Here is a 25825-nt window from a genome sequence, read left to right on the forward strand (position 1 = left end):
AACGCCAGATCTGAGCTGAGTCTGCAACCTACACCACAGTTCACAGCAATGCCAGATCCTTAACCTGCTGAGCAAGACCAGGGATTGAACCTGCAACCTCATGGTTCCTAGTTGGATTCGTTTCCACTGCACCACGACGGGAACTCCAACTCCGGATCCTTTAACCCATTGCCACTGCACTGAGCCTGGGATCAAACCTGAGCCTCCACAGTTACCCGAGCCACTGCAGTCGGATTCTCAACCTACTGCACTACAGTGGGAACTCCAGTCCCTCTTATTCTAAATGCCACACTATTCTAGGCAAGCCCTCTGCCGACACTGGCAAGTCTCAAGCAGAATAAAAATAATCACAAACACTGAGATAGGAAACCTGACAATTGCTGGGCACTTTTAACTGCTTTACATAGATGAATACAATTACTGCTCACAGCAATCCTATGGGGGAGGCACTAGGCAAGTAGGGAGAAAGGGAAAAGCAAAAACAGCAAGGGAAGAAAGGGGCAAGAAGAATCCAATGCAATTCCACCATTATTTATTAAGCGCTGACTCTGTTCCAGGGGTAGTAGTGAACACAATAAAGGAGGGGATAAAGAAGAGGGGATAAAAGTAGAGAAAGGAGAAGGAGAAAGAGAAGGAGAAGAGGGAGGAGGATGGAGAGGAGAGGAAAGGAGAGGAGAAAATGATGACTAGAGGAAGGAGAGCCGTGCACATGGCAGGCAACGGTAATAGGAAAAAGCTTCCCCGCCACCTCAGGGGCTGGCCGCACTGTCTGGGCTGAGGCTGAAGCTGTTTTCTTCTGGCCCCTTCTCGTACCCACTATTACCACGAGGTTGGTACACACAGTCCTTCCACCAAGCCAGCCCTGATCCCAGCAACACTGGCCCGCCCGATGCTGCCTGAGGCAGGTGGCTTTCCACCCTGGTTTAGCCTGTGCCTTTCCTTAGCTTACAAAGGTCAAAGGCCTGTTGTGGCCTGTGAGCTTGGACCACTTTCTCAGATAATCTACCTCGTCAACTTTCTTCTTCCTAAGAGTCTCATGAACACAGCGTATTCATTTGGTGTGTTCTGGCAACATATGACCTGAAGGCTTTTTTTTTACCCTGGCTTATTTTGCCCCAGGCAATAAATAGCACTTTTGCTGCCAAGTTTTGCAGAGGTGCCTCTTTCCGACATTGGCTCCCTGTTCAGATGGTCACCTCATGTCGCTTTTTTCTCTTCTTGTCCCCTCCTACTCAACCTCCTCAGAAAGGGCCCTTACAGCCCCTTTGGATCATCAGAAGGGACACCCAGGGCCTTGGGCTGATGACACTGCCACCCTCCGTCAGCCCCCTCTGCCAGCAGACTCTACCGCACCAGCCATGCCTTCCCTCTGGCCTTCAAGGGTTCCACGCAAGGTCGTTGTTGCTGCTGCCCCGCCCTTGCCATGCCCCAGACCCACCTCAGTCCTGACTTTAATGCAGGTAGCTTCCTGGATGCATTGAGATGCCAGGACTTTGAAGGTGGGACTCGATGTCAGAAGACACTGGCCCTGGAGACATATTCTTACAGTCCAGAGAGGAAGGACAGTCTGAGCAAACCCCACCCTTTCACAGCCACTCAGTTCCCTTTTTTTGTTTCCTGACTTAAACCAATGTCTTTTTTTTTCTTCTTCTCAGCAGCATGGTATCTGGTTCCCTGCTGCTGTCCCTATTCACCCCCCAACCCCCAGCTGTCCCCGCCCTTCATTTGCTTGGGACCTCTGACACTACTATCTTGAGTCTGCTCTGAAAGAGCCCTTCTCAACATTACCGGGGGCCCAGAGACGCTAAACTGGGCTGGGACGAACAGGCAAGTCCTCAGGCCAACCTCCCCTGAGGGAAAGGGCCAACATAGCTAAAGGACTATGGGAATGGTCAACACAGAGAGTGGAGACTTCCAGAAAAGAGGAGAAATGCAGAGCTGTGGAGACAAAACAGAGGGGCTGGCGAGAAATGGCGTCTTCAGTTCCTCATGTCTTCTAAGGCAGAGACACAACGCCACACAGTTAAACTTGAGAGTGAAGGATGAAGAGTGCTCATGAAGGGACCCCAAAGTACAGATCCTGACAGAGGTAGAGACAAGACTTCCCCCTGCTGAGTCATTTTCTAAGAAAGCATTTTTTTTTTCTGCAGATAAAAATGTCTGAATGTAAGCCCACACACTGACTTGTGCCCTTCCCATTTTCTGTGGATGTTGATTTTTAGAAGCGGCCTCAAGGATTAACTCTTAATTTCCTGAATGTTTTCTCAGCCAACTCCTAGCCTATGTTCTAGCAGCAGTCTTCTCCTGCAGGACGCTCCTAGGAAACACAGACAGTACTGGCCAGACAAGAGGCCCTGGTGATTGAACTGCTTGCCTGTCTTGGACTCATCAGGCACTTCCATCTTTACTTGCCCCAGGCACTGTATCCTAATGTAGAAACAGACCATAAACCCCACTAAAAGAAGTTGGTCAGAATTTTTAAGGGATCAGGACTTTTTTTTTTTTTTGTCTTTTTATCCTTTTAGGGCCACACCCGTGGCATATGGAGGGTCCCAGGCTAGGGGTCGAATTGGAGCTGTAGCTGCCAGCCTGCACCAGAGCCACAACAATGCCAGATCTGAGCTGTGTCTACGACCTACACCACAGTTCACGACCTACACCACTGGCAATGCCTGATCCTTAACCCACTGAGTGAGGCTAGGGATCGAACTCGCAACCTCATGTATCCTAGTTGGATATGTTTCTGCTGTGCCATGACAGGAACTCCTTTAAGTTTTGTTTTGTTTTGTTTTGTTTTTTTTGGACAAGGACTTTTAAAAATGATATTTGTAGGAGTTCCTGCTGTGGCACGGTGGTTTAAAGATCCGGCTTTGCTGAAGCAATGGCGTAGGTTGCAGCTGCAGCTCGGATTTGATCCCTGGCTCACGAACTTTCATAAGCCATGAGTGTGGCTAAAAAAGAAAAAAAATATTTGTAGGATAGTAAAATAGTTAATCCTCACATCCGCATAAGATAAAAGGGCAGCAAGTGTCACTTAATCTTTCTATTTTATTGACTAGTCACCTCTGAATAGCTGCCTGCCTGAGAGTTGGTAACAGACAGTCACCTTCCCTCCCCCTTTCTTCAGTCAGCTGCTACTTGTTGTCACATGCCCTGTCCCTTCTCAAGGTCCTTCTTGGGGAGGAGACTGGGTGTTGACTAGAGGGTCAAAACAAGGGAGAGCAGGACAAGGGAGTGGGGAAAATAAAACCAGGCACTTCTTTACCCTCTGCCCATGCACACTCCCCTGTCAGGCTTGTCCAAGTGACAGAGGGACTGCACCCAAATAGTGCCAATATGTAGACATAGGAAAGTGAACAGGCCAAGTACTTTGAGACCAGGCCATTTCTAGAGTTCTGTGTTCAATTCTGAGTTCCTCATCTTAGGGGAAATCAACGAGCAGGAGCATGTCCAAAACAGACCAGGGTTAGTGAAGGGAATCTAAGCCAAAGCTGTGCCACATGGGGTCTGATAGAAAGAATTAACGGAGTTCTTATTGTGGCTCAGTGGAAATGAACCTAACTAGTATCCATGAGGATGTGGGTTCGATCCCTGGCCCTACTTAGTGGGTTAAGGATCCAGCATTGCCATGAGTTGTGGTGTAGGTTGCAGACATGGCTTGGGATTGAGTGTTGCTGTGGCTGGGTGTAGGCTGGCAGCTGTAGCTCTATTTGACCCCTGGCCTGGGAACTTCCATATGCAGCGGGTGCGGCCCTAAAAAGCAAAAAAAAAAAAAAAAAAAAAAAAAAAAAAGAAGAAGAAAGAAAGAAAGAACTAACATTGATTACTAAGAGGGACCATGTTCGTTGTCATCATGTTTCTATGATACTAACATCAAAAATCTCTAGAAACTCCTCAAAGTCCAGTGAAACTGTGTAAGGGGCTGGAGAGAAGGAAATGCTGTGAGCCTACAGGCTGGATCTTGGGCAAAAAAACTTTTTAGGAAGTGTAGCAGTCAGTGGTAACGTTTTCATTATCTTATTCCCAGAGACTGTTCGACAAAATGGAGATGATCAGAGAGTCAGCTGTGAACTCATGGGTGTTCCTGGAGGACTATGCAAGCAGGAGACCCCAGGCTTTCATGGTTCCTTAGCCCCTAGTCCACTGGCACCTTGTCATCATCCTCTACCCTGCATGTGCTCCTGCTTTTCCTGTGTGATGTCATGGTTAAGTGCAAGGCTGCAGTGTTAGACTATCTGAGATCAAATTCCAGCTCTGCAAAACAACCACTGCTGTGACTTTGGGTAAGTGAATTTAATGCCTCATGTTTCAGAGTTTTCTCGCCTGTTAAATATTAATTCTGGTAAATGCCGCCTGTGTTTTTAGGATTAAAATAGGTAGTATGTAAGGTAGTTAGGAAAATGCCTGACTTATAATAAGTGTTCAATAATTATTAGCTATTATAATTACTAGGTCACAACAGCCATATTATACAATAGATAAAGGAACCCAAGTTCTGGAGTCAGATCACCTGTGTTTATATCCTGGCTCCACTAAATTCTATCAGTATTGGGCAAATATTTAAAAATCCTATGGCCCCAACTTCCTCATCTGTGAAATGGGACTAATAGCATCACCTACATCCTAGAAGTACTGAGAGAATTTTATAGGATGACTCATTTAATATGTTCAGTACGCTGAAGTCTTTCTCTGCTGGACTCTCTGGAAACCTAGCACTGAGCCTTCTGCGAGGTATTTGAGGAAGGGAAGAGCTGCTGGATACTTTCTATCTTTTTGCCTGGTAATTGTTCTTGGAGCTGAACAATTTCACCCTCACTTTGCAGAACCCAGGGCAGCCAACTTGCTCCCTCAACAAAAGGGGGCTGTTTAATGCCGAACATTGTTTCTTACAAAGTCTCTGTAATTATACATCTATGAACTTTGTTATCTAAGTACTGTGTCCCTCCCTAGAATAGTGCCCGACACAGGATAGGCATTCAATAAATATCTGTTGAATGGAACAACTGGCCTTGTGATAGATAAACTAGCGCATTGGCTCCCTCTAAGCCTTTTGTGAACCAGCAGTTCACTGTGAAAGATGTTCCCAGTGTCCTTAAGGTGAAACAATAAATGGGACAGGTAGGTGGGGGGCTCCTCCTCTTGACTAGTCCTGGTTCCTCCCAGGGATAGGGACAGGGAGGCCAGAGGATCTGGAAAGAGAACTGCTTCTTTAAGTTAACGCTGCCACGCAACAGCATCCATCAAAAGAGGTGTAGCGAGAAAAACTTGTAAAGCTGTATGGGCGGAAGGAAGTAGAAGAGGTTGTATCAGCTTCAGGCAGAGCCCATGCTTAAGCTTGCTCTCAAAGTCTCCGAATCGAGTCCTCTCAGCCGCCAGAGGGCGCTGCTCACAGAGCCTTAGACTCTATGGTTGCTCCCACCGACTCCCATGAGGAAGCGCGACCAGAAACCTCCTATATACTTCCGTTTCCGACCCTACCTCTTTCTTTCCGTGCCGATAGTGCTCTCGCAAACATGGTAGGACCTTGGGTTTGGGACCGGGTACTATCCAGTTTAATCTTTCACTCCCCTTGGATGATGCCATCCCAGAATACGTCCAGCCTCGTGCGCGGACTCGATATACCAAAGAAACCCAATGTTGCCGGGATCGAGCCCATAGGGACCGGGCTTCGGGGCCAGGAATTGAAGTGATGGGATCAAAGAGGTAGACTTAGCCAGTGGTAGAATGAATGGTCTCTTTTCACTCTGGGACTCGGCGGAGGCCGCTGTACTTGAAGCACATGGGGCTGACCACCTTCTAGTTGGTGTTGTGTGTTAGCGAGGAGTTTGAGTCGAGTTCTCGTGGAATGCCTTAGCTTCGTCTGGGTCGAGTAGGGCGTTGTGCCAGTTGTCCGAACTGCACGTCCTGAACGGTTTATTTTTTAGGTGAACGTTCCTAAAACCCGCCGGACTTTCTGTAAGAAGTGCGGCAAGCACCAACCCCACAAAGTGACACAGTACAAGAAGGGCAAGGATTCACTGTATGCCCAGGGTAAGACGATCTGAACGTGATTTGTTTGTTTGTTTCTTTTTTTTTTTTTTTCTTTTTGCCACACCTGCAGCATGGCCTGTGGAAGATCCTGGGCCAGGGATCCAACCCGAGGCACTGCAGTGACAACAGCGGATCCCTAACGCGCTGTGCCACAGGGGTACTCCAGGATTTGGTTTTAATGATGCATTCACCCAAAGACACAAGTCCAGTTCCCCCTCCTTTTCCCACTTGGGCATTGATCACTCTGCTGGAAAGTGTAAGATAAAACCTGTGAGAATACTTTTCCATGATTTATTATGTTTGCTGTATCCTGACAAATAACTTTCATTCCCCCAGGAAAGCGGCGTTATGACAGGAAGCAGAGTGGCTATGGTGGGCAGACTAAACCAATTTTCCGGAAAAAGGTTGGTAGTAATTACTGTTTAACATGCTTCCCATTTACTGTGATGGAAACTTTGCATTTGCTTTTAGCCCTCACACCTTGTGTACAGGTATGGGTTTTCATAGTTTTAGTGTAGTTATCACCATTACCTGCAGTGACATATATCTAGCAGTCAGTGGATGGAGCTGGGAACACAGTCTAGTCTGACTACATACTACACCGGCTCATCATCTTGTTTTTTGTTCTTCTCTTTTTGAAGAGACAAACATTAAGGAATGTGCCCTACCTTCCTAAGGACTGAAGTTTAATTAAACTTTTAATTAAATTTTAAAAAATTTTACACAAGTAAATCCTTTCCTTTGTTGTTCTCTACTTTTGTCCTAGTGAATCCTCAGCTCATGCTTGTAGTAAGGATTGTTTTATATTGCTTATCAGTTCAGAAGCCTGCAGTCAATCTGCTACCTATCACTAAATCTTAAAACTCTTTAATAGGGCTTTTTAGTTATTTCACTTAGTATGAGAATCTCTAGTTGAATCCATATTGCTGCAAATGGCATTGTTTCATTCTTTTTTTTTTTTTTTGTCTGTTGTTGTTGTTGCTATTTCTTGGGCCGCTCCCGCGGCATATGGAGGTTCCCAGGCCAGGGGTTGAATCGGAGCTGTAGCCACCGGCCTACACCAGAGCCACAGCAACGCGGGATCCGAGCCGCGTCTGCAACCTACACCACAGCTCACGGCAACACCGGATTGTTAACCCACTGAGCAAGGGCAGGGACCGAACCCGCAACCTCATGGTTCCTAGTCAGATTCGTTAACCACTGCGCCACGACGGGAACTCCCTGTTTCATTCTTTTTTATGACTGAGTAGTATTTCATTGTGTATGTAGAACACATTTTAATCCATTCATCTGTTGATGGACATTTAGGTTGCTTCCATGTCTTGGCTATTGTGAATTCAGTTAGAGATTTTCATACTGAGTGAAGTAACTCAGAAAGGCATATACCATATGATATCACTAATATGTGATATGGCACTTATATGTGATATGGCACAAATGAACAAAACTATCTGCAAAACAGAAATAGACTCACAAACATAGAGAACAGACTTGTGGTTGCCAAGGGAGAGGGAGTAGGATGGACTGGGAATTTGGGGTTGGTAGATGCAAACTATTAAATTTACAATGGATAAGTCATGGGGTCCTATCGTACAGCACGGGACTATATCCAATCTCTTGGGATAGAATATGATGGAAGACAGTAGGAGAAAAAGAATGTATACATATGACTGGGTCACTATGCTCTACGCATAAATTGACAACACTAAATCAACTATACTTTAATAAAAATAATTTTTAAAATAGCCTTTTAGGTCTTCCACTGGCTTCCTGAATTTCCTGTTGTTCTTAGCTTGAATTGCTGAGTTTCTGTTCAGGTTATTTATCTACCCCTTAAAGTACACAGTGCTTGGAGCATACATAGCCTTCCCACAAACACAGCATTTCTTTTGGTACTTAGCTCCTCATTCAGCTTCTTTCCAGAAAGTATTCAGGAATGATTTTAGTATTCTTAGGTGCAATAAATGGTTTGACCTCAAGGTGGTAAAAAGAATACTTGAATACCTTTTCACATTTGAGTAACTTGTTTAGGAGACGGGGACAATGTACCTTTATTTTTGCTCTTTTGAGAACTGCAAACTAACAGCAATAGAATTCTGATTACAGGAGCAGGCTTTAAAAGTTGAGTGTGGGGAGTGCACTTTGAGTTAAATAATATAGTTGAATACATAAAAAATCTGGATATAATTCATTCTTGGTAGGCTCCAGAGAATAGATTTTTTTTTTTTTTTTGGTCTTTTTAGGGCCACTCCCGAGGCCTGTGGAGGTTCCCAGGCTAGAGGTCTAATTGGAGTGCCAGCCCATGCCAGAGCCACAGCAACATCAGATCCAAGCCACGTCTGTGATCTACACCACAGCTCACGGCAACGCCGGATCCTTAACCCACTGAGCGTTTAACCCACTGAGCGAGGCCAGGGATCAAACCCGCAACCTCATGGTTCCTCGTTGGACTCATGTCCACTGCGCCATGATGGGAACTCCAGAGAATAGATCTTAAGTAGCTGGTGAAAGGTGATCAAGGTGGTGTGATGAGTGCCTGTTTGATAAGCACTCTAGGATTTTTGATGTGAATGGAGAACTTGATGTCAATTAGATAATCTGCCACCTTTGCTATTAAATTTTCTCTTAAATCCACTGATTTTCACATATGTTTTCTCCCTATAGCTAAAGACAAATTGTCACAATTCCTAATCATTTGGAAAGCTTAGTACTTGACCCAGCATAGTTATTTTTGAGGAAAGAGATTAAAATCTGCAGTGACTTATGAAGGCTTTGACTTTGACTTTTCTCCAGGCTAAAACTACAAAGAAGATTGTGCTGAGGCTGGAATGCGTTGAGCCCAACTGCAGATCTAAGAGAATGCTGGCTATTAAGAGATGCAAGCATTTTGAGCTGGGAGGAGATAAAAAGAGAAAGGTATATACAATTATGGATGGAAGGTGCATTCTTTCCTTTGTGGCTTTATTATGTTGAGTGGTGAACATTTCCGCCTCCTCATCTTTGTGGCAATCAAGATCAGGGCAGTCTCTCAAAATAACTAAACTAGATCTGTGGCCGAAAGTATTTTGGTATTGGTTTTGGCCTGACTGTAGGAAGGGGAAAATGAACAACTGGCTTTAAAGGATGGTGATCCCTTTTAGGAATAGACATGATTCCTACAAAATACAAAAATTCACCCTTTTATTTTTTCTGATCTGTTACAGGGCCAAGTGATCCAGTTCTGAGCTTCATACTTTTATTATGAAGACAATAAAATTTTGAGATTGTTTACTTTTTGTTTCAGTTGCTTTTTTGGAAGGGAAATAAACTACCATCAATAAAAGTATCCTTGGGAAATTTGAGCTTGATGGTTCTGGATACTTTACTCATTAGTGGTTGAGTCTGGTTGAACTTAGATGCTGCGATGGTCTAATTTGGCACTTAATCACTTGGGGCTTCATGGGATTCCTTTTGCTGTTAAAAAGCAAAAACTGTTTTTGGTTATTATGGGACATATGTAGAGACCTGAAACTCAGGGCTAATAGGATAAGGTTAGTAACAGTTACATCCATGGTGAATATGAGGTTCACCAGGAGTGAAATAATTTGTCTCACGTATTTACTGCTAAAATCACCGAGTGAGGGATTTCAACCCGGTCTCTAGGCACAGCATGCTATGTATGTCCCTAGACGTATTCTCATACCCCCTAAACTTTTATATATTCATAAATTTTATGGAGAAGTTATGTTGAAAATAACTCAAAGGGTAGAATTTCTAGTGAGTTAAAAACTCCCCAATGGAATCTATAGGGATACCTATCCGTTTTGTAAAATGCCTAACAGTTGAAAAATTTACATCCGGTTTGTTACTCTTAAGCATACATTAGGAGCATATGAAGCATATTCTTGTGCAGCAAAATTGAAGCAGATAAACTACTGGAAGAAGCGTATCTCAGAGATGGAACAGTTTTCTTCCAAGTTAGTTTCTGTGGATGAATAAGATGTGAATTTACCAATTCTATTCCAGTTTTAACAGCCTTCAGGTTTTATGGAAAGTAACTGGTAAATCACCTGACAGGCAGAGGAATTGTTACAACATGCACTTTGTGTTTTGAGTGGGCCTTTTGTGCCCTCTTAGCTTTGGTATTGTCATGCATGGGTGAAAGGAATACCCTTTTTAATGTGGGATAAAAAGGGAGGTGAGGAAGGAGCTGGCCTGAGGCAAGGCAGGTAAACCAATCTGAGGAAAAGGAATTGGAATATCTGGAAATACCCTCAAAATGACTCATTCCTCCATATCCCGGTTTGAAGTTCATTGCCTCATCATGGGACCTTGAGAGAGAAGGCAATTGATCTTAAAGCAGAAGGGGGTCTTCTGGCCAGGGGTTTGGTATTTCAGGTTGTAAAGCATAAACTTGGTGAAAGTAAGCCATTTGCATTTGTTGGATCTAGATTGCAAGCAACTGGGATTTGGAAACCTAGGTAGTCACCAGGATGTTTCTTGACAAGATCCTTCCATAAAAATTCAGTAATGGGGTCTGTTGGATTGCCTCTAACCTATTCATGAAGGTTATTCCTGCTGGGGTATTTTTTTTGCCCTTCAACTGAGTAAGTAGTTTTCTTTTTCCCTTTTGGCTAAGACTAGTTAGTGCTATCCAAGTACCTCAGCAAGTGGCGGTGTAAGGGTTAAAAGACTAGGTTTAAATCCTGGCTGCAAGGTACAGTAAGTACCTGCATCAGGGTTGCAAGAATAAAAATGAATCACTACACCTTAATAAGCATCTAGAATAGTGACTGGCACACAGTTACAATGCAGGCATACCTCAGCAATATTGTGGGGTTGGCTCCACGCCACCAACATAAAGGTAGTCACCAAATTTTTTGGTTTCCCAGTGCATATAAAACTCGTTTATACTACACTGTAATCTATTAAAGTGTACAATAGCATTATGTCTAAAAAAGCAATGTACACACCTTAATTTAAAAATACTTTATTGCTAAAAAATGCTAACCATTCTCTAAGTCTTCATTTGAGTCATATTTTTTTTTGTAATAGTAACATCAAAGATCACAATCACCATGATAAATAATAATGAAAAAGTTTGACATATTGCTGAAATTACTACAATGTGACACAGACATTAAGTGAGCAGATGCTGTTGGAAAAACAGGGCCGACAGACTTCTGATGGACACAGGATTGACACAAACGTTCAATTTGTAAACAAAGCAAAAACCGTAGTATTTGCGAAATGCAATGATATGAGGTATGTCTATAAATTAACATTTTACTTACATTATTAAGCTATTATTTCTCAGCAGTTTACATTAGGTTCAAAAGCTTTTCCCCAAAACATTCTCTTCAGATAGTTTTAAAAGTAATTATCAAAAAAACGCAAGTGTGAAAAAATTTACTCAAGGAAATAACAGCTGAAGGTAGACAGAAGAATAAGACTTTTTTTTTTTTCCTTTTTTGGCTGCCCCGTGACATATGGAGTTCCTGGGCCATGGATTAGATCCAAGCTGCGGTTGTGACCTACACCACAATGCTGGATCCTTTTAACCCACTGTGCCAGGCCAGGGATCCAACCTCCGTCCTAGCACTGCAAAGACACTGTTGATCCTGGTGTACCACAACGGGAACTCCAAAACAATACATTTTAAAGGAAGCTTTTTGATGCAGTCGAGCTTGCTCTTTCTAGCCGAAGCAAAACAGTGCCTGTGGGATTTATTTGAGTTTTTAAACTTGAAGTCCATTCATAAAACCCAAGCCTCCTCTTCACAGGGAGGAGTTGTGTGATCAGACAGTCAGGATTACAGGCTAGTCCTTGACCCAGGGAAGTAAGAGAGATGGTATAAGCACGAGGGCCACCGATCTCCTGCAGGTTTACCATAGCCACAGCCCAGGCTAAGTTCAAGAGAGGCCTTTCCCACACTTCAAAGTTGTTGTCCTAAAAAGTAAGCCAAGAAAATAGGTGTGATCATTTGGTAACTAAAAATAAGCTGCCTTGTTAAGTTGTAGCATTAAGTCTTATAATCAGAACTACTGAGCACTTCTAGGAAAAATTAGCCAAGAGGAGCCTCATTACTGATTATGATATTGAGATTAAAAAACACATTCTCAAAAGATCAGTGCATATCTCTAATGTAAAAGATTCAGGCCCAAGACCAACTCGGTACTTGGGTATTAAGCCATCTTAAAATAAACACCCCAAATAAACATTTGGATGAATTATAAACTAGAAGGCAGGAAACTATCTTCCTGGCCAATTCCTTCTTTCTCCCACAGAATGTTATCTACTACATACCTTTCTGAGCCGGTGCCCCTGCTTGCCCAGGGGGTCTTGGTTGATGGCTATTACATCTTTATCCTGAAGAAGAGCTTTGGCTTTGGGGCTGATGTGTCGGAGGTCATTGGACATGAGTAATGGAGCAGCCATGATAGCCCAGAGGGCCATCTGAGTTACCTCCTGATTCCAGCTGAGGCCAAAGTTGCCAATCACCAGCTGGGGCAAAGAATGAAGTTAGAATTCAAGTGAGATAAGACAAAACATCCTTAAAATTGCTAAGGCACAGAGAGAAGTCACATTCCCAGGCACTCTGCTATTGAGTGCTCTCACATAAAGTCTGCTCCAGGGAACTGATTTATCTTGGATGCCAAGTAGGAAAACATGTTCACTGTGGGGGCTTGAACAGGTCGATTCAGGTTCTTACCATATCTGGATCATTCCAACCCCCTGGTCCTGCAACAGGAACAATTTTCTCCTGGTTAGAAGATGTCCAGTCCAAAATATTCTTTATACTTTGCCAGGAATCATAAATGTCAGCAAAATTTCTCCAGTGATTGCAGTACTCTCGGATTTCGGTGTAATTGGGCTGTGAAAACAGACATAACTCTTGTTTATTTTCTACATTCCTGTGAGATGAAAACAGTCATATTTAATAAAAACAGTTATAGCCTCTTTACAGAGTAAAAGTCTCCAGGAGGAGAGCTAAATCTTTATTATAATGGAATTTCATTGTAAGAAGTTTGCTTCAGAAGTACACCATATAACTTAAAACCCCACTTAAAATGGCTTTAACACTGTTTTTTTGCTGGAAATTTACCAAATGGCAACTAAGTACATTAGTCCCCTCTTATCAGCGGGGGATATATATTCCAAGACTCCCAGTAGATGCCTGAAACTGCAGATAGTACAGAACTCTATATACACTGTTTTTCCTATACAGGTGCTAACAAGTGGGGTAGTGTACACAGTGTGTATATGCTGGATAAAAGGATGACTCATGTCCCAGGCAGGATGGAGTGGGGTGCTGTGAGAGTTTATTGTGCTACTCAGAACAGTGCGCAATTTAAAACTTATTGGAAACTTTAAAAATTTCTGGGATTTTCCATTTAAAATTTTCAGACTGTGGAAAGTGAAACTGTGGATGGGGGACTACTGTATTGAGAAAAGATACATAAGATTTTAATTTTCTTCACACTTCATTGTATTTTCAAACTTTTCCAAAGTGAACATGTACTACTTTTATAATCAGAAATAAATGAAAAGACCACCTAATATTGCAAATCAACTATACTTCAATAAAAAAAAAATAAAATGATCTTAATAAGTAAAAGCTGCAAATTATGCAGGACTCGGCAAGCATTTTGATCAGGCAGTTTGAATCCCAGGCATATCATTTGCTGAAGGAATGAATAAATGGGCAGGTGGGAGATTTGAGGTTTATATTGAGAAAGAGGTGAGAGAATTTTTGCAGCGATCAGAAGGAAATAACGGATCCATTCTATAAATAATTGTTCAACACTTACCATAAGGTAGGGATACAGTGATAAAGTCAGACAAGGTCCCTGCCCTCCTGGAGCTTACATTCTAATGGAGGAGACAGACAATAGGCAAATCAACAAGCCATATAGTGCTAAGCTCTCAGAAGGAAATTGAATAGGTTAACATGATAAAGGATAAAGTGGGCTGATTTAGGATACACTTGGTAGATAGTGCTGAGAGAATTGCTGGTGGATAGGATGTAAACTGTCAGACAAAAGGAAGAATCAAAGATGACTGGCTTCCCAGGTGATGGTAGCTGAGTCTCCAAAGACAGCAGTGGTGATGGTGAGAAGTGGGTGTGTCCTGGGAGAGATGGTAGGATGAGACTGTTGGCTAAGTTTGGACTTTTGACAGAGGACCTTTGTCTCCTTTGTTCTTGACTTTTGAAAATCTAGCAGCAAGGCTCCATTGGATTCTGGGCTCACTCACTCACCTTAAAAAAGGGCTGCATATAAAGGGGCCACTCACAGGAGTACACAATGCTTCTGCCAGTCCTGTTCAGGGCCAAGGACATTTGCTTATAACCTGTATGAGAAAACAATGTGTAAAATAAGGGAAAGAAGGGAATCTCCAGCTGGGGCTGTATGTATATTTTTAAGAGGGGAGTTCCTGTTGTGGCTCAAAGGATTGAGAACGCAACAGAGTGTCTGTGAGGATGCAGGTTCCATTCCTGGCCTTGCTTAGCGGGTTAAGGATCCGGGGTTGCTGCAAGGTGTGGTGTAGGTTGCAGAGGCAACTCGGATCCTGCGGGTCCTGCATTGTGTAAGCCAGCTGGCTGTGGAGTAGGCCCGCAGCTGCAGCTCCAATTAGACCCCTAGCCTGGGAATGTCCATATGCTGCAGGTGTGGCACTAAAGAGAAAAAGCAAAAAATAGAGGCTGCCTAGAAGGGCCATGTTTATATTTTAAACCAGCATCAGAGACAGGTGACTGACCTGTGCTTATACTGTGTGTAGTACCACCCAGACTTCTGGGATGGTTCTGAGGAGATAGGACAGGATGGTACATATACTGAGGAAAGCCAGGGATGAACAGGCTCCTTTCTCTGTGACTATTTGACATTCTGGATGCTTCCCCAAGTGATGTACAGAGAGTTACAACTGCTCTCTGTAGTTAACTCAGAGCCCTTCTGAATGAAAAGTGCACAGTATTAGCTGTGGTTAGGCACATGTAGGTTTTACATGCATGAATGAAGAAATGCGTGGACAAACTGAAAGAGAAGAGATAGGAGCTCTGGCTCATTGAGGGCAATTATTTCCAGTAATGTGACTGGTATTTCAAATGCAAGGATCAGTTCTTTGGATGCTCAGCTCCCTTGGCCTCAAAGTTCTGCCCTCTGCTCATGGCTGAATATTGTGAAGGAAACGTACCGTCTGCCAAATGTTTTACACTGTCACAGTAACAACCATCGAATTTGAGCAGATCAACTCCCCACTCAGCAAAGGTCTTGGCATCAATGTCATAGTAACCAAAACTGCCAGGGAAGCCAGCACAGGTTTTATTTCCAACATCTGCATAAATCCCTAGCTTCAGTCCTTTGCTGTGGACCTGAAAGGAGAGAAAAGAGTCACCTCAATAGAAGGGCAACCATGTAGTAGAAAGAGAAAAACACTCCAGGCAGGAGACAGAGAACCAGTATTCTTCACTAGGTACTGGGGGGGGGCTTTATTTTCCCCCACAATCCCCCCAAATTATCCAGATGAGTATGTTGGCAGATAAAGAGCAAAGTCTCCAACTCTGCCGATTTCCAACGATGCATGTAACTACAGCACAGAACTGAAGGGAAAGCTGTCAGTAGATCTAATCTTCCTCTGATGGGATCTTAAAAGTTACCTTTTCAGGGCAGTGAGAGTTTTATTTGGACAAAGACTCTCTCCTTGACCAAACCTTAGGCCCCTCTGAACCCTCCTCTCAAGTTGGCCTCTACCTTGGCCTTCTATGGCCAATTTTAGCAAGAAGACTGATAAGTCATCCCCCACCCTTGGTATCTGATCAAATTCCTCATGCCCCACTCTTGATGTCTAAGTCCTTGGCCTGCCTTTAGCAAGAATCCCCTTCCTCTTGGTAATTTTCCATCCAATGACCCTCACAATCTGCTCACTGGCTAAAGAACCCCTTTTAGTGTATTTGGCACTGAACTTGGCTTTGTTCCCTTTTGCAACAGTACTGAATTTTACTCAGTATCTGTCTTCACTCTTCACTGACTTTAACAAATGTCCAGCTACATTACTCTTTTTTTTTTTTTTTGGCTTTTTAGGGCCACACCCAAAACATATGGAAATTCCCAGGCTAGGGGTCAAGAATCAGAGCTATAGCTGCCGGCCTACACCACAGCCACGGCAACACAGGATCCAAGCCACATCTGCGACCTACACCATAGCTCACGACAATGCTGGATCCTTAACCCACTGAGAGAGGCCAAGGATTAAACCCTGGTCCTCATGCTGCACCACAATGGGAACTCCCTCCATTACTCTTTAATCATCTTCAGAATATATTCCTTCTGTCTTCTAAAATTCTACTTTATAGTCCAACTGTAATAGCTGCTCAAAGCTTATATGGAAATATATGCACACATGTCAAGAACCAAGTTCCTTCTTTCTCCTAGAGAATTCATGGGTTTCAGCAAAAGGAGAACTGCTCCAAGATGGGCCTCAGGAACTACTGCAAAACACAGACCTGCCCATGGAATGAAAATTCTATCTGATAAGCCTTACAATTCATTCGAGTTCAGATAATGGCAGGCCTTTTGCTTCCTAAGTATTTCTGAGAAAGCTCAGGTACAGAAGTGCTGCCAGTCTCCCGAATGAAAAAGAGAATTATCTATAAACTCACATAATCGGCTAGGCGGCGGATCCCACCAGGAAAGCGTTTAGGGTCTGCCTGAAGTCTGCCTTGGGAATCCCTTTTGGGAGCCATCCAACAGTCATCAATGCATAGGTACTCATAACCTGCATCCTTCCAGCCATCTGAGGCCATGAGCTCAGCTATCTGCCGGAAGAGCTTCTCGCTGAAAGAGAAATAGAGAAATCCAAAAAATCATTCCAATGCGTTAAACAAATGCTTGGGGATGCCTATTTGTTAGGTACCTTGGGATTTTACGATTTATTTTTCAACCCAGTAATAATGTGGTAGTAATTGCAACCAAAGCAAGGTAAAATGGACTGGGCCTTTTTCTTCTCATTCCTCTATCCTCTTTTTTTCTTTTTTGTTTTTAGGGCCACATCTGTGGCATAAGGAAGTTCCCAGTCTAGGGGTCAAATCAGAGCTGCAGCTGCCAGCCTACACCATAGCCACACCAGATCAGAGCCTCATCTGTGACCTACATCACAGCTTGCAGCAATGCTGGGTCCTTAAACCATTGAGCGAGGCCAGGGATCAAACCAGTATCCTCATGGACACTATGTCAGGTTCTTAACCTGCTGAGCCACAATGTGAACTCCCTCTCTCCTCGTAATACTTCCACCCTAAGGACCCCAAACAATTAAAATAGGACTGAGAAATACATGAAACTGGGAGTTCCCTGGTGGTGTAGTGGTTAGGACTCAGTGCTTTCACTGCTGCAGCTCGCATTCAATCCCTGGTTTGGGAACTGAGATCCCACATCAAGCTGCTGCACGCTGCGGCCAAAAACAAAAGCAAAAACAAACCATACGAAATTGAAAAGGCTATTAGAACTAAGAACAAAGTTCAGTAAGGAAAGAAACTACAAAGGTGACATAATAAACAGCTTTCTTAGATACCAATGATAACCTAGTCAAAGAAAAATATGCCATTCACAAGAGCAACCAAAAAAGTGACAAACAAAACCCAAAATACCTGGAGATAATTTTAATATATGTGCAGAGTTCATACGAATAAAACTACGATGTTTCCAAATTATTTGAATAAATGGAGACATTATTTGGCTCTTGAATAAAAAACCCTCAATGCTAAAAAAATTTTTCCCCTTGTACATTTAGTAAAACCCTGAAAAAAAACCCCAAAGGACTTTTTTCTTTTTAGGGCTGCATCTGTGGCATATGGAAGTTCCCAGGCTAGGGGAAATAGGTGGCCTAGGCCAGCTCACAGCAACGCCAGATCTGAGCTGCATCTGTGACCTCGTTGTTTGTGGCAACACGGAATCCTTAACCCACTGAGCAAGGCCAGGGGTCGAATCCACATCCTCATGGAGACTATGTAAGGTTCTTAATCCGCTGAGCCACAACGGGAACTCCAATTCTGTCACCTTTGATCAACATCCTGACTTCGTCTGTAAAGACATTCATAGGAATAACTTATGGCCACTGTGATGTACCATATGCTGCTTACAGAGGAGCCTATGCACCAAGCATGTTATTATGTTTTTAACACTATCAGTCAGGGATTATTAACCTTTTCTAGACTACAGATCCCTGTGAAAATCTGAACAAAGTTCAAGATTCTCTCTTCAGAAAAACACACATACTTAATATTTGCAAATTTGCCTTATTTTCCCCATGCAGTTCAGGTTAAGAACATTTCTTCTATATGCCCAAGTGCAGGGCCTGGTACTGCACTGTGCTTTTTTTGGTCTTTTCTTTTCTTTTTTTCTTTCTTTTTTTTTTTTTTTTAGGGCCACTCCCGTGGCATAGGGAAGTTCCCAGGCTAAGGTTTAATGGGAGCTGCAGCTTCTGGCCTATGCCAAGGCTACAGTAATGCAGGATCCGAGCTGAATCTGTGACAATTTACAGATGAAGGCTGTGTGGATCAGATAGGATCAATATCTGTCTTATCCAGTCTAACCTTTTATCTTCAAAAGATAAAGGCCCTTGACGTCAACCTTCCAACCAGATGTTATACTCAAGGGCTACAGGAAGGGGTGATCTCAGAGACTCCATGGTCTCTCTAAATTGCTTCCACTTACAGCCAAGGAACCCATGACCCAAAAAGAGGAAGAAAGGGCACGTGTCATAGTCCTCTGTCCTTCCTACTCACCACAGCTGTCTTCACTGCTAGTACCTCGCAGAGAGAGAGCAGTAGCTCTTAATAAGGGTCTGAACAGAACCAGATGATAAGTGGAGAACATCCTTAACTGGGTGATTAGGCAGAGAGAGGCGGAGAAGTAGAGGTCTCTGGCCGGACTCCCACCCCGGCGGGTGGGGTGGGGAGGCTACATGGAGAAAATTTAGGGCTAGTTCCCATCCAGGCTAGTTTGCTGGCGATAAAAAAAAAAAAAAAAAGCAGGAGCAATAGGGCAGCTCTCCCTGGGGCTCGAATTTTCTCGCTGCGACCCTCCATGCCTTCAACGGTAGCCGGAAGGAAAGGCGAAGGGAAGAATGTACCCAGTATTTCTGATACCTGATACAGGAATCCGGATCTTCTTGACAGTCCACATTGCACATGAAGCGCTCCCAGTGCAGCCAGCCCATGGTAGGGGTCCTCGCCAAGCCGTTGTTCAGGGCCCGGGCCCCTGGGACGCCCCAGAGAACCTGGGCCAGGAAGCAAAATGGCAGCACGTAGCCCAGCCGCCGGACCCTGCTCACCGGCTTCATCGTAGCTGTCATCACGCAACAGAGATCTCCAGGAGTCACCTGGGCTTCTAGGTTCTTAAGGGCTAAAAAGGCGGAGGCGGCCCGCGGAACCCAACTTCGCTCGCCTACCCAATCATCGGTGAGTTGTTAAGCAATGACGAAACTGTTTCTCCGGCAACTGGGATGGTTATCCCCAGAGGCGGACCAATAACCAGTCAGAGAAGACGCCCCGCCACCAACCATACCATCTTTTTCTGAATATCGACCCGCCCTATTGTCATACCAGAAGGAAGTGCGGCACTTTAATGATCCCGCGGTAGAGCCGAGCAGTGCTCACGTGACCGAGATCTCACATGACGTAGGTCCTCACGTGACCAGTCGCTTACGTGAGCAGAAGTAGTTCTGGTCGTCGTCTACCGTCTCGCTATAGCCGTTTGAGGGAAGAAAGAGGAAAATTATCCGGTATCGTTAGAGGTTGGTGTGTGGGTGGGAGCCGGGGCCCCGGGGGGTGGTGATGATGAAGACCAAAGCGGGGTCCGCGGGCCGCCTCCGCCTTTTTCGTTCCCTGCTTTCCGCTCCCCCGCTCTCCCCTCCCCCCGTCTCAGTGCCGGGAAGCCGCCTTTGCTGCGCCTGGTGGGGAAATGGTGGACGTTTCGTGACTGTGTCTGTGTTTTTGTATATCTGTCTGTCTGGGCGGGTCTCAGAGGACCCTTAAGAGAAACCATAAGCTGAAAGACATTGGAAAACCACGTCCCTAGTTTAGGAAGATCCTGATCTTGAGACCAGAGGTCTGAGTGCTGGTCCATCCATTCAGGCACCCAGTCTCCAGTGCCTGATTGTCTGTCTGTAGGGGGAGGCACCAAGCGAATTTGATCTGTAGAGTCACGTCTAGGCAAATGCTGCGTGCCTCACAGAGGCGCCCAAGGAATTTTTAAAAATTGAATTAAATATTTAAATAACGTTTATTTTTCTGCTTGTAACAATTCACATGCTCAATTTTGAACATTGGAAAAATAACAGTATACTATAAATTAAAAAAAAATACACCCAGAGATAACAGCTCAGCATTTTGGTCTATAAAAAGTCTGTACATATCACAGGCATAGGTGCACAAATTCTTCACTCCTAAATGGAATCCTGGGTCCTACTTCAGGCAACAGAGTCCTCGTGGCCTTCCCAGGAGTCACAGTAATGAAGTAGAACTTCCCTGCCACTACAGTGGGGGACGTGAAAGCCTAGAGTGCTGTAGGGACGTTAAATGGGATGGGTCATCCAAGAAATAAGGCAGGCAAAATACCAGTTCGTAAATCTGTCACTCAGACTAAAGACGGTCCGTAGGAAGGCTATTATCATGGCAGATGCAGTGTTCCAGGCACATAATAGGCAATTAGTAAATGTTGACTTGAATCCTCAGTGTAGTTTTAGGGCAGTTATTACACTTTGTCCTTTCTTTCCAAGAGGCCCAGTGTTCCCCAGACCGTGTCAGATAAGTCATCCACATACAAAATGAGAAAATTTTATAAAATTTGCTCTACCAATCCCAGAAAAGTAAACATTTTGTTAGTTTTCTGTTATTTTTCCCTGAAATAAAGGTAACTACTCTCTATAGAAAATCAAGAAGGCACAAAAAATTGACAAAAATTTTGAAAAATCCATAAATCTACCAGAGTAACCACTATTAACATGTGCCATATTAACACGTACTTTTCTAACATTGCTCTTTATTCTAATTACAGTGATTTAAAAGTTAAAACTATGTAGAAGTATACAGGGTAAAAAGTGAAAAATCCACTTCACTCTTCCTACCCGCTAGTCCTCATTTTCTCAAAAAAACAACTCATATCCCTCCAGAACTTCTCTGCATTTACATATGTATATACATGCCTGGGTATACTTTAAAATAAGTAGGATCATACTATGCATATTCCTTCACTTAATGTATTTTGGAACTCTTCCTATGTCAGGGCAGATTTTTTAAAAAACAGCAGCATGATATTCTGTTTTAAGGGTAAAGTGTAATTCAGCCATTCCCCTGTTGATGGATGATTAGGTTTCTAATTTTCTGCCATTACCAGCAGTGCAGCAGTGAACATTTGTGAGAATTTCTCTTGACCAGGTTTCTGTAAGGAATTCCAGCAGGGTCAGAGGATATGTGAACACAGATCTTTTTCATAGTTGAGGTTGTAAAATAGCTATGATCTTGGGTCACTTAAGATTATAGCATGAGTATTTCTCGTGTCATTAGATGGTTTTATAATTTTTAAAGTGTGTCATGTTTTATCTTTCTTAATAAAATACCTTTCAAAGAACATATAGCTCCATAAAGCTTTGTCTGAATTTCAGACCATTTTCTCAGGGTACAAAACCAGAAGTGGGTTTCCTGTATCAAAAGATGTTATACATACTTCCAAATTGCTTTCCTGAGAGACCTTATCAACTTCACTCCTCTGGGAGTGTATTTGCGAACCCTGCATATCTATGTTGACCTATCCTACCTGTTTAATTTTCACTATGTTAATGGGTGAAGAACGGTGATTAATTCAGGCTTTAACTTGTATTTCTGATAATTGATGAGGTTTGAAAATTTCCCAGACTCCTCTCCTGTATCCTCACATCCGTACTGCCGGTATATTTAATCTATTAGTAAGTCCCACGGACTGTGGTACGCTTTGAATGGCTAGATCTTATCTTTCTTCTCCCCACCCCCATTTTTAAACTGCTGTTGCTTTAAGTGAATCCCTTAGCATCTCTAAGAGACTAGAGTTCTAACAGATCTTGCTAGTGTCACCCAACTCCTCCTGTTTGAGAGCCACACTGTTGCCATGGCGATCTTTCTGAAAGGTTCTGATTACTTCATTCTCCTCCCCTCACTTTGCTTCTTTCACTTTCCTCCCCTCACTCCCCTCCTTGCACCCCCCCCTTTCTCCCCTCCCCACAGCCCCCAGTTTAAAACCCTGAAAAGGCCCTTAGCCTTTGTCCGGATGAGACCTTCCAGACCTGATCTCTCCATAGCCAGCCTTATCTCTTGCCTTGCTGCCTCCTATTTTAAAGTTTGTGGCTCCCTGAGCCAGTTAGTCCTTTTTATTCGACCATTCTTCGCCAGCTGAATTAACCAGCCAGTCCCTGCTTTATACCACCTCTTCACCCCACACAGAACCCTGTCATAGCAGGGATACTGTTTCTTTGCCCTTTTTGTCATTAGTTAAGTTGTGTAGCAGACCCTGTAGGACCATAAGGCCTCTCTGGGCTGATTGAGCCTTGTATGCCAGAGCCGAGTGCTGGACCTGGCAGCTGAAAAATGCCAAATGATGGTGTGAATTCTCCGTAATGTCTTTTTTTCCATTTATCTTTTTGGCCTTAATATTTCCCTGATTTTATTATTTCGTATGAGTTTTTTAAATATAATAAGGATAGTAATGAATTTGTTGTAGGTATCTTCTCAGGCATATTGTCTCTCTTTTCTAATCTTACTGTCTTTTCTAATCTGATGTAATGAAGTTTTTCACTTTAATATAGTCAGAGCCATCTTTGATTTGTTGACGTCTTCTGCTGGGTTTGTCACCATTAATTTTGGATATCTTTTCATCTTTTGTATATCTTTTCTGACTCTGTTTATATATGGTCAATGTGGAAAGCTTAGAACATACAGAAATGTCCAAAGAAAACATTCTGTGAAACAGAAAGTTCCCATGATCCCTTGACCCAGAAATAGCCAACATGTAATAGGTATTGAATAAATAGTTGTTGAATGAGTGAACGAGTTAGAAATTTAGTGAAGTCTTTTTGTTTATACAAATCTCTTACAAAAAATCTATTAGTGTAATTGTTTTCTATTAATAGTTTGCTTTTTTCTCTTACCATATTGTGAACATTTTTCCATGATAATAGTCTTTTAATTTTTTTTCAGCTACACCGAAATTACATTGAGCCAAGCTTGCCACCAAGAGCTCAACAGTGACCATGATGCTGAGCACAGAAGGCAGGGAGGGGTTCGTGGTGAAGGTCAGGGGCCTACCCTGGTCGTGCTCAGCTGATGAAGTGATGCGTTTCTTCTCTGATTGCAAAATCCAAAATGGCACATCAGGTATTCGTTTCATCTACACCAGAGAAGGGAGACCAAGTGGCGAAGCATTTGTCGAACTTGAATCCGAAGATGAAGTGAAATTGGCTTTGAAGAAAGACAGAGAAACCATGGGACACAGATACGTTGAAGTATTCAAGTCCAACAGTGTTGAAATGGATTGGGTGTTGAAGCATACAGGTCCAAATAGTCCTGACACTGCCAATGATGGCTTCGTCCGGCTTAGAGGACTCCCATTTGGCTGTAGCAAGGAAGAGATTGTTCAGTTCTTTTCAGGGTTGGAAATTGTGCCAAATGGGATGACACTGCCGGTGGACTTTCAGGGGCGGAGCACAGGGGAGGCCTTTGTGCAGTTTGCTTCACAGGAGATAGCAGAAAAGGCCTTAAAGAAACACAAGGAAAGAATAGGGCACAGGTACATTGAAATCTTCAAGAGTAGCCGAGCTGAAGTCCGAACCCACTACGACCCCCCTCGAAAGCTTATGGCTATGCAGCGACCAGGGCCCTATGATAGGCCAGGGGCTGGCAGAGGATACAATAGCATTGGCAGAGGGGCTGGGTTTGAAAGGATGAGGCGGGGTGCCTATGGTGGAGGGTATGGAGGCTATGATGACTATGGTGGCTATAATGATGGGTATGGCTTTGGGTCTGATAGATTTGGAAGAGACCTCAATTACTGTTTTTCAGGAATGTCTGATCATAGATACGGAGATGGTGGGTCCAGTTTTCAGAGCACCACGGGGCACTGTGTCCACATGAGGGGATTACCTTACAGAGCCACTGAAAATGATATTTACAATTTTTTCTCACCTCTCAACCCCATGAGAGTACACATTGAAATCGGACCCGATGGCCGAGTTACTGGTGAGGCAGATGTTGAATTTGCTACTCATGAAGATGCCGTGGCAGCTATGGCAAAAGACAAAGCTAATATGCAACACAGATACGTGGAGCTCTTCTTGAATTCTACCGCAGGCACAAGTGGGGGCGCTTATGATCACAGCTATGTAGAACTCTTTTTGAATTCTACAGCAGGGGCAAGTGGTGGTGCCTACGGTAGCCAAATGATGGGAGGGATGGGCATATCCAACCAGTCTAGTTACGGAGGTCCTGCTAGCCAGCAGCTGAGTGGTGGTTATGGAGGCGGTTATGGTGGTCAGAGCAGTATGAGTGGATATGACCAAGTTCTGCAGGAAAACTCCAGTGACTATCAATCAAACCTCGCTTAGGCAGAGAAGAAGCACTGAACATCTGCAACAAAAGCAAGCCTTGCATTTATGGGAGTTGACTAGAACAGAAGAGATGGCCAGGCATATCCAATATGATTGTTAAATGGGAAATATCATTGATTCTGATCACTCTTTCCTTCTTTGTTTCCTTCCTTCTTTCTTTCTTTCTTTCTTCTTTTTTTTTTTTTTTTTTAAGAAAACAAAAACTAAGTTTAACAGTTTTGCATTACAGGCTTGTGATTTATGCTTACTGTAAAGTGGAAGTCAAGATTGTCTTAAAACTTCAAGCTCAGTAATTTTGAACACCGAAACATTCATCTAGGATGTAATAACAAAGTTCAGTATTGACCATAACTGTTAAAACAACTTTCAGCTTTCCTCAAGTTAGTTACGTTGTAGGAGTGTACCTAAGCAGTAAGCGTATTTAGGTTAAAGCAGTTTCACTTATGTTAAATGTTGCTCTTATACCACAATACATTGAAAACATTGGATGCATGTTGAGAAACATGCTTTTCTGTAAAACTCAAATATAGGAGCTATGTCTACGATTTAAAGTGAAAACATTTGGCATGTTTGTTAATTCTAGCTTTTTGGTTTAATATCCTGTAAGGCACGTGAGTGTACACTTTTACTTTTTTTTTTTTAAAAGCTCTGGGACAATTTCAAGATGTAATACCAATACTTTAGGAGTTTGGTCGTGTCGTTTGTATAAAATCCTGAGGCTTTGATTTAAATCTTTCCTTGTATTGTGATTTCCATTAGATGTATTGTACTAAGTGAAACTTGTTAAATAAATCTTCCTTTTAAAAACTGGAAAAATCTTGTACAGCTTGATTTTTATTATGTTCTATCATATGAGCCATTTCTTTCATATACTGCTCTGCTGTTGAAATTGTTTTTAATTAAAAATTTATTAAGGTATAGTTGATTTACAATTTTCTATCAACTTCTGCTGTACAGTGAAGTGACCTAGTCATTCATAAAAATTTTTTATTATAAACCTTAGCATCTTTTTTATGTAACATATACTTTATTTTTCCATCACTTTTTTGTTTTTTATTAAAGTATAATTGATTTACAGTGTTGTGTCAATTTCTACTGTACAGCATGGTGACCTATTTATACATATGTATACATGTTTTTTCTTTTTTTTCTTTTTTTAGGGCTACACCCATGGCATATGGAAGTC

General features: G+C 43.0%; 4 protein-coding genes across 5 annotated transcripts in view; 2 read left to right on the plus strand and 2 right to left on the minus strand.

The window, feature by feature from the left end:
* The window catches only part of BTK (Bruton agammaglobulinemia tyrosine kinase), a 32964-nt gene extending 31403 nt beyond the window's left edge, over window positions 1-1561 (minus strand). The window contains 1 exon segment of the mRNA NM_001243576.1: window positions 1439-1561. The gene's annotated coding sequence lies outside the window, so the exon portion shown is untranslated.
* On the plus strand, window positions 5391-9371 carry RPL36A (ribosomal protein L36a). The gene is made up of 5 exons (XM_021079666.1): window positions 5391-5516; window positions 5925-6030; window positions 6367-6434; window positions 8824-8946; window positions 9234-9371. Exons 1-5 carry the CDS (start codon window positions 5406-5408, stop codon window positions 9252-9254), a joined length of 429 nt encoding a protein of 142 aa, XP_020935325.1. The 5' UTR covers window positions 5391-5405; the 3' UTR covers window positions 9255-9371.
* Window positions 11668-19359, minus strand: GLA (galactosidase alpha). Its single transcript, NM_001177925.1, is given in 7 exon segments — window positions 11668-11958; window positions 12316-12513; window positions 12722-12883; window positions 14270-14361; window positions 15205-15382; window positions 16670-16844; window positions 19154-19359. Coding segments are annotated over 7 exon segments (1302 nt in total).
* Window positions 19611-25455, plus strand: HNRNPH2 (heterogeneous nuclear ribonucleoprotein H2). Of its 2 annotated transcripts, none has more exons than XM_021079664.1 (2): window positions 19611-19800; window positions 23234-25455. In XM_021079664.1, exon 2 carries the CDS (start codon window positions 23287-23289, stop codon window positions 24634-24636), a length of 1350 nt encoding a protein of 449 aa, XP_020935323.1. In that variant the 5' UTR covers window positions 19611-19800; window positions 23234-23286; the 3' UTR covers window positions 24637-25455. The 2 variants fall into 2 exon arrangements, with proteins under 2 accessions (XP_020935323.1, XP_020935324.1); XM_021079665.1 differs by having other exon boundaries at window positions 19651-19788.

The sequence above is a fragment of the Sus scrofa genome, chromosome X (assembly GCF_000003025.6).
Source record: "Sus scrofa isolate TJ Tabasco breed Duroc chromosome X, Sscrofa11.1, whole genome shotgun sequence".
NCBI lineage: Eukaryota > Metazoa > Chordata > Mammalia > Artiodactyla > Suidae > Sus > Sus scrofa.

What these genes read in the sequence shown, in the direction of transcription:
- HNRNPH2 (XM_021079664.1), top strand. Translation starts at nt 23,287, where the DNA reads ATGATGCTGAGCACAGAAGGCAGGGAGGGGTTCGTGGTGAAGGTCAGG.
- RPL36A (XM_021079666.1), top strand. Translation starts at nt 5,406, where the DNA reads ATGGTTGCTCCCACCGACTCCCATGAGGAAGCGCGACCAGAAACCTCC. An exon ending in ATAGTGCTCTCGCAAACATG is followed by an intron (nt 5,517 to 5,924) that starts GTAGGACCTTGG and finishes TTTATTTTTTAG; the next exon opens with GTGAACGTTCCTAAAACCCG. An exon ending in GAGGAGATAAAAAGAGAAAG is followed by an intron (nt 8,947 to 9,233) that starts GTATATACAATT and finishes GATCTGTTACAG; the next exon opens with GGCCAAGTGATCCAGTTCTG.